General features: G+C 35.7%; 1 protein-coding gene and 1 pseudogene across 1 annotated transcript; both read left to right on the top strand.

Moving 5' to 3' along the window:
* Window positions 1–404: 404 nt before the first annotated feature.
* Window positions 405–4,676, top strand: LOC132186695 (myrcene synthase, chloroplastic). Its single transcript, XM_059600711.2, has 7 exons — window positions 405–670; window positions 750–1,017; window positions 1,112–1,487; window positions 3,217–3,435; window positions 3,526–3,664; window positions 3,786–4,034; window positions 4,152–4,676. The coding sequence occupies exons 1-7, from the start codon at window positions 443–445 to the stop codon at window positions 4,494–4,496; spliced, it is 1,824 nt and encodes a 607-aa protein (XP_059456694.2). The 5' UTR covers window positions 405–442; the 3' UTR covers window positions 4,497–4,676.
* Window positions 4,677–9,480: 4,804 nt separating this feature from the next.
* LOC132171850 (myrcene synthase, chloroplastic-like) lies at window positions 9,481–11,127 on the top strand (annotated as a pseudogene).
* Window positions 11,128–11,417: the final 290 nt, after the last annotated feature.

The raw sequence follows: 11,417 nt of genomic DNA, 5'->3' as shown, positions 1-11,417 counted from the left end.
CTCTTTGTCTTTGTGTTGGAAGCCTTCAACGGCTAGGAGCCTAGGTCTTTGTGTTGTATAAAAAAATCAAAAAATTTCTTTTATAGTGATTTTTTTATTTGAATAGTAATAAAAAATGATTGATGTGATGTAAAAAATAAGAATGTTGAGGTTGATTTTGAGAAGAATTTTTTAGATTTTTGGGTCCAATCCGGTTTAGCCTTTTGCCAAACACAGCCATGGATTTCAATATCAGGACCAGTTCTATTTGGGCCAAAAACGTCGTTATTTTTGAGTCATTAAATTGAAGAATTTTTGTAGTGTATATTATATAAGGGTCTATAAATGTAACACGTGATATGTTTTGAGTATCATATAAAGGTATTCACTTGAAGCATATGTTGCGAAGTATACATTCAATCCAAAAACCACAGCAAGCTTCATCACTGAAAGCCTTCCATCAATGGATCTTTACCGTCTTGCTTCACTCGGCAATGCCAACTTCACTCGACTGCTCCCACCTAAGACTCCCATCTCATCATTCGTGAAATCCACAAGTTTTCCTCCTACTTTTCTATGCATGGCCACCACCCAAATCTCAACTCCTTCCAATATTGTTCGGCGATCAGCAAATTACCAACCTCCCATTTGGCACTATGATTACATCCAGTCACTGACGAGTGTATATGTGGTATATTTATATTTTTTACCTATTTATTTATTTTGTCTTAATTAGTAGTGCCCAACTAATGAGAAAATTGAATTGCTAGGGGGAGTCACTTACCAGACGGATTGATAAGCTTAAAGGAGAAGTGAGGATGATGTTTAACAAAGTCGTGGATCCTTTGGAGAAACTAGAGTTGATTGATATCTTGCAAAGACTTGGAATATCTTACCACTTTGATGATGAAATACAGAGGACCTTGGAAGGTATATACAATGCCAATCATGGTGGCAAAATGTGCAACAAGGAGAATATATACGCCACAGCTCTTGAATTTAGATTGCTAAGACAGCATGGATATAGTGTGCCTCAAGGTAAACAACTAATTATAGTAATCAATTCCTTGCGTAGGCTTAATATTTAACCCATCATTTTTAGTCATTGACCGGCGGGCTTTGTTGATTGCAGAGATTTTTAATAATTTCAGGAATGAGATGGGGAACTTCAAGGCATGCGTATGTGATGATATCAAGGGAATGCTATGCTTCTATGAAGCCTCATTCCTTTCGGGAGAAGGAGAAAGTATGTTGGAGGAAGCGAGAGATGTTACAACCAAGCAACTCTCAGAGTACGTCAAGCAAAGCAAAGATCAAAATCTTATTTCTATAGTGAACCATGCCCTAGAGCTTCCTCTACATTGGAGGATGTCAAGATTGGAAGCGAGATGGTTCATTGATGTATATAGAAGCGGAGAAGACATGAACCCTATATTGCTTGATCTTGCAGAATTGGATTTCAACATGGTACAAGCAGCCCACCAAGAAGATCTAAAAGAAGCGTCAAGGTAAAACTTGAGGCACTGCATGCATTACTAAGATCTGATTTTAAAAAATAATGATAGAATTTTTTTTAAAAAAGAAAAAAGACATACCATTTTGAATTGAGGCTTTGCTAAGATCCGGTACGTCAAAGAAGTTTTGCTCAATCTATTTGCTACTCTCTTTGCTCCCATGGAAAAACCATAAATACCATAAACTAAATATAAAAAGAAAAACCTAATATACAGTACTATTACTACAAGAAAAAATTGAACTAGAACCTTGCAATTGGAAGTGTGACGAAGACATAATAATCCTTTATCTGGCAAGACGTTTGCTTTGACAATGTGAGTTTGTTTGTTTGTTTCTCTCTTTATTATATTTTTTCCCTTTTTCCTTTACGTATGACACGTTACAATTTTAAACACTTTATTGGAATGCCATTTTACGCAAATTTTGTAATCTTCATAAATATTTAGCCAAAACATAAAAGATTACTTAGTCAAAAATAAAATATTATGTAGTCCAATTTGTGTATTTGTAAATATGGACTTGGCTTGAACGAAAGAGGAAGAATAAAACAGAGAGAGGGAAAGGGAGATGGAGAAGACAAGCTTTGTGTACCATTAATGACAAGCTTTTACCAAAGTGTTCTCAACTATACATTTTAAGCTAAATATTAGTTATAACAGGGAAGGAGAAGTCTGAATCAAGGAGTAACCTAACCAGAGAGCTTCTCTTTACAAAAGTAGTGCTTTTCTCTAAAACAATTCAAACTCAAGGTGCTCTCCGGTAGCTTTACACTCCAAAAACACAGGTAGCTCCGGTGGAATGGTGAAACGTATCAATGCCCAATTCAATCTCAGCAACCCCTTTCTCAGATCCGAACCCATTTGCATTTTGGACTCCTTTTACCAACAGCCCTCTTATGAGATCTCTCGCCTGGCAGCTGACAATTACTGCTTACGATCACTACCATCTATTCTTTCCGTCGACGTTTCGATGCCATCGGAACCGCCAAGGACACTGCTGGTTACCACCTGTCTTCTCTCCCTCTCCCTCTCCCTCTCCCTATCTCTGTTTTTCTCTACCTCTCTTGTCAAGGGCTTGCTCAGTCAAACTCTCTTTCCTGAGTTTTATTTATATATTTTTACGCTATCTATTGTGAGTTTGTTGGGAGTTAAATCTGGGCCACTAAAATTTCTACCACAAATATGGGTAGTTTTTATTTTATTTTTTATTTTTTTACACGTCTACATAAGGAAGAGGGAGGGGGATTCGAATTAGTGACTTTTGCTTCATGAGATGTGGTCTATAGCTGATTGAGCTACCCCTTAGGAACAATATGGATAATTTTCATGCCGCGTAGAATATTATTGAAGAATAACATAATACTATTTTAATCAAACTTTTGTTCTTTCATAATTACTTACCCAAAAATAAATGATAAACGCATGTTTCACTATAAGGATTTTCTATAAGGATTCAGCTATTATATATATATATATATGATTCTTAGTAGATAACGTATATATTGTGTTTCTTAGTAGATAACGTATATATTGTGTGGACCCTATAAAGGGTAATATATATAGAACTTGTGCCACTGCAGTAATGATGAGCACTAAAATAAAAATCAAATCTGGATGCTATATGAAAAAAGTAAATAATTAATAAATTATAGCCAAAAAATTGAGCTAGTATTTAATTGACTTATATTTAATAGTGAACCCTCTTAATTTGTTTCACATGAAGGTGGTGGAGGAGCACAGGCCTTGGCGAAAAGATGAGCTTTGCTAGGGATAGGCTAATGGAGAGTTTCTTATGGACAGTGGGAAAAACATTTCAGCCTCAGTTTGGATCTTGTAGGAGAATGTTAACAAAAGTCAATATGCTAATAGTAGTGGTCGACGATATTTATGATGTATATGGTACTTTGGATGAGCTCGAGCTCTTCACGGATGCTATTGAGAGGTTCGTATTAATGCCATTACACTTGATCAAATGCTTCATAGATATATGGCTATCTTTGACATAAAGAAACTCTACTCTTTGTTATTCCAGATGGGATACCAATGCAATGGATCAACTCCCATATTATATGAAGTTATGTTTTCTTTCTCTCCACAATTCAATCAATGAAATGGCGTTTGACATTCTTAAAGAAAAAGGATTCCACATCATTCAATACCTTAGAAAAGTGGTATGGATTAGACTTCTAAATTCATCCTTATTTATCTTAACATACTTTTTTGTTTCATAAATATGTGATGTGTTATAAATAATTCCACAAATTCATTGTTCTGCTGCTTTAAACGTTTCAGTGGGTAGATCTATCGAGATCTTACTTGTTGGAAGCAAAGTGGTATTACAGCGGATATACACCAAGCCTTCAAGAATACATTGAAAATGCATGCATTTCAATATCAGCACAAGTTATGCTAGTGCATGTTTATTTTTCTATCACAAATCCAATAACAAAAGAAGCTTTGGATTGCTTGGAAGAGTTCCCCAATATAATCCGTTGGTCAGCAATGGTTTTACGACTTGCAGATGATCTTGGAACATCTAAGGTATGCAAACCAAAGTATATATCCTAAGAGTTTCATCAACAATGCTTTTGAACACTTTACATGTACGAAGCCTAACATCCATAAATTTATATATTTCTATGTTCTGAAACTAACCAGGATGAGTTAGAGAGAGGTGATGTTCCAAAATCAATCCAGTGTTACATGAATGAAACTGGTGCAAGTGAAGAAGATGCCCGTGAGCACATAAGGTCTTTGATTAGTGAAACATGGAACAAGATGAATGAAGAAGCTAGAGCTGCGAGTTCTCCATTCTCTCGAACATTTATTGAAATTGTAATGAACCTTGCAAGGACAGCTCAATGCATTTACTTGCACGGGGATGGTCTTGGTGTTGCAGACCGTGAAACTAAGGAGAGTGTATTATCATTATTTATCCATCCCATTCCTCTACACAGAGATCAACATGAAGCAACTAGAGACTCAACCTTAGCGAAGGTCTAGTGTTTAGAGTTATCTTATTTCTCTAAGGTTTAGCACTTTTTTCTTTCATTAGGGTTAGAAGTCTCAAGGTATGTTAGAAGATAACGTCAGGTTTGTTTAGAAGTTGAATTCTATCTTTATTTATCTTGTGTGTGTGTGTGTGTTTTTCTTCTTAAATTAAAGGTGTTAAGTCTAAATAAAAGGGGACGAGACATATTATTCCCAAGCGATTATCTTTTGCATTGAGGTTATGGTTTAGCTCAACACAAAATATGCATGTTATATGTTGAAACTAATTAAATGTCTTGCAACAAAGATGAATTCTACATGTCATTTAGAAAAAAAATTAAAAGCAAAAGTGAGAAGAACGGTTTTATAAATAATAAATATTTGAGCTAAAAATTAAAATTAATATTTAAATATAAAAAAGCCCCACTTAAATTTGTTGCCTTAAGCCTCATAATGTATCAAGCCACCCTGATTAGTGTTGTCGGCATGACCATTTCAACAACAAGGATATATATGATTCAACGAAAAATTATAATAGAATGAAATAATTGAAGAAATTGAAAGTTGGATACCCTTAATTAAGAGTTTATGAACTTCGAGCGAGTACTTTCGAAACGAGTAAATATTCAAGGGGATTTTATGAAGTTTCCCTTTAAATAAATTATAGCCCAAAAATTAAGCTAGTAATTGAATTATACCTAATTCGAAATTTAAGAAAATGAATTGATGTGATTCCAATGTATCTTTTTTTGGTTCATATAAAGGTGGTGGAGTACTAGCATTGCCCTAAGAGGAAAGTTGAGCTTTGCGAGGGATATGCTGATGGAGAATTTCTTATGGACAGTGGGAGTAATTTTCACTTTTCAATATAAAAGATTTAAAATTTTATACCACATCAATTCACGTCGACTACAATAACAAAGGCAAAAGGATTTGCCCAACACCCTAATTATCTCCTACAGTTACAAACTCAACAGTGGTTGCACCTAGAGATTCTGATAATGTCTAATCTCAATCATGAGAATTACTAATAGATCACGGGATTTGGATCCCCTCCATTTACTAAGAAAATGAGATTCTCATTTTTCCTAATTTCAGCCCTTAGATGATCAATCTAAGGGTCCAAAATATTTCAATATTAAAACTAAAAAATAAATACAACCACACTGGATTATATACCAAATTTAAATTAAAAAATTAATTTTTTAATTTTTTAAAAACAAAATGAAAAAAAAAAAAAAAAAACCCAAGGGTGGTGGCATCCCCATGGTCTGTCTTGTTTCCAGTTAATTAGTTATGCGGCAATCATGCATGCATGCATGGTATGGTATATCTATATATACTCATTCATGTCGCACTTGATTTACATGCGTACGTGTCAGTCCAATTTGTACGAAATCTGGCAGATATATTTCCCAATTTCACGAAAGTATCAAATTTGAAAATCATGGCATATATGATTCCTATACATTAATAACCTCTTAAATTATTTACATCTGGCCTAATAAATATTTAGTTAAATTTTAGCTAGATGAGCATTTTTTTTTAGCTATCCACTTTTTAAAGCATTTACATTCGACTTAACATTTTAGCTATTAACTGACATATATATATATATATATATATAGCTATCAACTTTCAATTTTTTATTTAAAATATTATTTATTTATCTACTTTCTATGTTCTTAAAGAAGAAAGAGAAGAAGATTAGATTTTTTTTTTTTTTTTTTTTAGGTATAGATTGTTGAACTACTCAACAAACTCTTAGTCACTTTGGCTAGTAAGATGTAGGGTCTTTTTTCCTGGCATTTATTATGTGACTCCTAGCATTTAAAATATGTCACAAACACACCCTTTTCGAAAATTTAGGCAAAGATTGAAAAAGAAATTCTTGGTATATGATTTCCGAGAGTGTATGGTTGTGAAAGGTCTAAAATTCTGCTATGGTTATTTGTTTTTGTTTTTGGTTTTTTGTTTTTTTTTCTCTCTTTTTGAGAATTAAAGTCAAAGGTTGGAAAATCCATTTCTGGAATCTTGTTCTCTGAAATTCCTATTGCATTTATGGTTGCTAATTAATTAGCAACCACAGGGAGAAAGACAATCACAATATTGTGGATGCTCTGTTTTTTTCTGCTTTAATAGGGAGAAAGACAATCACAGGGAGCTTTGTAGGGAGCATGAAGGAAACAGAGGAGATGCTTGAGTTCTGCGATGGTTAGTGTTAACAAGCCCTTGAATGGTTGGAGAAGAATGATGTAAGATTAATATTAAGAAGAGTAAGGAAGAACATGACTATTGATTTGACAAGTTTAAGAAATGTTCACTGTTTTTCGATATTTTATAGCTCTGGTACTGTATTTTATAGAGAAACGTTTGTTTTCATTTTTTTTACACATTTTTTGTTCATCTCCGTATAAAAAATGTGTAAATCTATCATTGAATCTGTGTGATTCATATGATGGATCTAAAAAAAAGATGGACAAAAGATGCATAGGAAAATAACATTAAACATGTTTCATTTGCATAAATGTTGTAAGCGACAAAGGGTCCTACAAAACAAAAAGAAGGAGGCAGAAGAGCTTGCCAGAGCGGGCCGGTGGAGGATAACTCTTATGCCTAAGTCAGTATTCTATAAGAGAATGAAGAAAAGAACAAGAGAATGCTTGGAAATAACTAAATTAGAACCCCTTACCTATGCGTCCCCTCTCCCCTTTATACTACTAGGCATTTTGGGGAGATTTGATCCCTTGTTTCCGCAAGTTGTGCGGGGAGACACGTTACACTCCCTTGTACTACATGTGGTCATGGTTAGGAGTGGCCAAAACCCACATAATCAACCACGATCCGCCCCGCCCTGCCCAGTTTTCCTCACAAAAAATACAGATCTAGGTCAAATATTAGGATACCCATGCAAGACAGGGGCGGGGCTGGTAGCAATTTTTAAAAATTTCAAGTACCCGCCCCGTAATAACCATAACCCTAAAAACCTAATACCCACAATAACTCATTCATCATCTTATTCTTTCTTCACTCCGCCTCTTCTTCTTCTTTCTTCATGTTCTTTCTTTCATTTTCTTCTCTCCTCTCTCTCTCTCTCTCTCTCTCTCGTCGATGGTTCTCTCCTCTCTCTGGGTGATATAAACCAACCCAAACCCTCATCACTAGCCCAAACCCGCACCATTCACCCTACACAACCCAAAACCCAGCGGATATTTTTCTTTGTAGCCAGGTTGCGGGTCTAATTTTTGATACCCACAACCTGTGGGGCGGGTACCAAAATGCTTAATACCCAACCCGATTCGACTTGTGCCCACCCCTAGTCATGGTGTGTTAGTCGTGAGACCTCCATGTACCTTTAGGTATGGCATTTTTTTTTTTTTTTGAGAAAAATTAGTCACTTCTATTAATGAATCAGAACAGAAAGAGTTGTAAAAACTCCTGCATTACATCACCCCAATTCAGACCAGGAAACACGGTCACTCCCATTGTCCACTCTCTCCCCACCAGATAACAGGCAGCAGTGAGTGCCACCTTAATGGCTACACAAACTGATGCCCCCGATAGGTTCTTCGAAAGTAGAAGCAGGAGCTGCCACTCAACCATGTACGCCAGAAAATTCAGCTACAGCATCTCGAGCTTGGTGGACCAGCTCATTCGGATGCATGAAAGAACCTTCATGAATGAAAGCGTTTCTGCGAAACCACACACGTCGCACTATCCCCGCAAAAAGCCGAAGTTCCTCAGTGTCACACATCTGGAAGATCGCTTCAGCCACCCGGCCAAACGTCGGACCATGTAGCGAACTCTTATGAAACTTCTTGATACTTCCACTCCACACATCCCTTGCCCAAGGGCAGCCCCACAAGATGTGGAAACACGTCTCCTCCTCAAGAGCACAAATAGGACATAATGCATCCTTAGTGATTTTCCTTCTGTACAGGTTCGCTTTAGGTATGGCATTTGCTCTAGCCATTAAAGAATGTCAGCATTTATGTGACATATATTTTCTCTAAAGTGACATACAATTTTCCTAAAGTTTAAGTGCTCTAAGAATTGAGAATAATTATCCCAGGACCCACTAGCCGACTCTTGTCAATCGATCGAAACAAAAAGAGATCGAGTTGGCAATCGAAACAAGAAGGGAGTTGGCGATATCGATTTCACACAGCTTTTCGTGAACCACATGTTGCGAACCGCAGAGATTAGCAATCTCCAAACCACTTTTGAGGCGGGCCCAAGATCCCAAGGCACGCTCCTCGATAAACAATGGAGTCGCTCGGCCATAAAGACCTAGACTGTGAGTGGGCCGTGGCCGGAAGACTAGCAAGCTCACATCCCAACAAATGTAATGGGAAAAGTTTTAAATCTTTCAGTTATTCCAGCTTGTAAAGTGCTTATTATGATGTGTTTCCACCTTGTAATTAAATATTAGTGTGCTTACTAACGTTTCAAGATGTTTTTATTGAAATTATAATTTGGGAGCGTTATAGTTGGTATTAGATTGAATCAACTACATGTAGATCGACCATGCATGGGTGCACCGCGCGTGTATGTAATGCCCCTATATTTCACCATTTTTTTTTTTATTCTTTTATATGTATCCATGAGGCACTAGTACTACACTTGACTTAAAGAATAGCAGCGCAATTTAATTGATAAAGAAGTCTGAGATTTCCTAAATTATCATATCAAGACAAATTAAGCCTGAAAATTACATTTGAGGACCACATGCGCGCAATAGTGACACAAGGATATGCTCCACATGCAATAATATTTTCTATATGGACGAACGTTTCAGCCCGCATGTACTAATGATGTTGGAGATATTTTCCAAACAAAATATAAACATGCATGCATATGTAACACGTGGTCTGTTATGGGTATTATATAAAGGTATTCATTGGAAGCATATTTTTCCCAAGTATATATCCATCCATTCAATCCAAAAACCACGTACAGCAATTAAGCTTCATCACTGAAAGCCTAGCTTCCATGAATGGATCTTTACCGTCTTGCTTCACTCGGCAATGGCAACTTCACTCCACTACTTAATAATCGTCCTGCTTTTACACTTCTTGCTAATACATCAATTCTCTATAAGGATTCAGCTTTTATAGATCGATATGATTTGTAATTTGGAAGTCAATCAGAAATATATGATTCTTAGTAGATAACATATTGTCTGGACCCTATATAAAGGGTAATAGAGCTAGAACTTGTGGCACTGCAGTAATGATGAGCACTAAAATAAAAATTAAATCTGGATGCTATATGAAAACAGTAAATAATTAATAAATTATAGCCAAAAAATTAATCTAGAAATTGACTTATACCTAATAGTGAACCCTGGCCTCTTAATTTGTTTCACATGAAGGTGGTGGAGGAGCATTGGCCTTGGCGAAAAGTTGAGCTTTGCGAGGGATAGGCTAATGGAGAGTTTCTTATGGACAATGGGAAAAACATTTCAGCCTCAATATGGATCTTGTAGGAGAATGTTAACGAAGGTCAATGTACTAATAATAGCAATCGACGATGTATATGGCACTTTGGATGAGCTCGAGCTCTTCACGGATGCTATTGAGAGGTTCGTATTAATGCCATTACACTTGATCAAATGCTTCATATATATATGGCTATCTTTGACATAAAGAAACTCTACTCTTTGTTATTTCAGATGGGATACCGATGCAATGGATCAGCTCCCATATTATATGAAGTTATGTTTTCTTTCTCTCTCCACAATTCAATCAATGAAATGGCATTTGACATTCTTAAAGAAAAAGGATTCCACATCATTCAACACCTTAGAAAAGTGGTGTGGACTGGACTTCTAAAATCATTATCTTTATTTATCTTTAACATACTTTTTTGTTTCCTAAATACGTGATGTGTTATAAATAATTCCACAAATTCATTGCATGTTCTGCTTTAAATGTTTCAGTGGGCTGATCTATTGAAATCTTACTTGTTGGAAGCAAAGCGGTATTACAACGGATATACTCCAAGCCTTCAAAAATACATTGAGAATGCATGCATTTCAATAGCAGCACAAGTTATGCTAGTGCATGTTTATTTTTCTATCACAAATCCAATAACAAAGGAAGTTTGGATTGCTTGGAAGAGTTCCCCAACATAATCCGTTGGTCAACAGTGGTTTTACGACTTGCAAATGATCTTGGAACATCTAATAAGGTACGCAAACCAAAGTACATATCCTAAGAGTTTCATCAAGAATGCATTTGAACACTTTATACAAACAGAGCTTAACATCCATAATATATATATTTCTATGTTCTGAAACTGACCCGAATGAGTTAGAGAGAGGTGATGTTCCAAAATCAATCCAGTGTTACATGATTACATGAATGAAACTGGTGCAACTGAAGAAGATGTCTGTGAGCACATAAGGTCTTTGATTAGTGAAATATGTAACAAGATGAATGAAGAAGCTGAAGCTGCAAGTTCTCCATTCTCTCGAACATTTATTGAAATTGTAATCAACCTTGTAAGGACAGCTCAATGCATATACCTGCACGGGGATGGTCACGGTGTTGAAGACTGTGAAACTAAGGAGAACGTGTTGTCATTAATTATTCATCTCATTCCTCTACACAGAGATCACAATGAAGCGACTAGTGTTTAGAGTTATCTTATTTATCTAAAACTTAGCATTTTTTTCTTTCATTAGGGTTAGAAATCTTAAGGTATGTTAGAAGATAACGTACGTCAGGTTTGTTTTAGGAGAACTGAAGCTATCTTTATTTATCTTGTCTGTATGTTTTTTTTTCTTCTTAAATTAAAGATGTTGAGTCTGAATAAAAGGGGATGAGACATATTATTCCCAAACTGTTGTCTTTTGCATTGAGCTTTTGGTTTAGCTAAACACAAAATATATGGATGCGATCATATATATGTTAAAACTAATTAAATTTC

Source organism: Corylus avellana, chromosome 2 (genome assembly GCF_965113065.1).
Source record: "Corylus avellana chromosome 2, dhCorAvel1.hap1.2, whole genome shotgun sequence".
In the NCBI taxonomy this organism is placed as follows: domain Eukaryota; kingdom Viridiplantae; phylum Streptophyta; class Magnoliopsida; order Fagales; family Betulaceae; genus Corylus; species Corylus avellana.
This window is presented reverse-complemented; position numbering and strand designations above follow the sequence as displayed.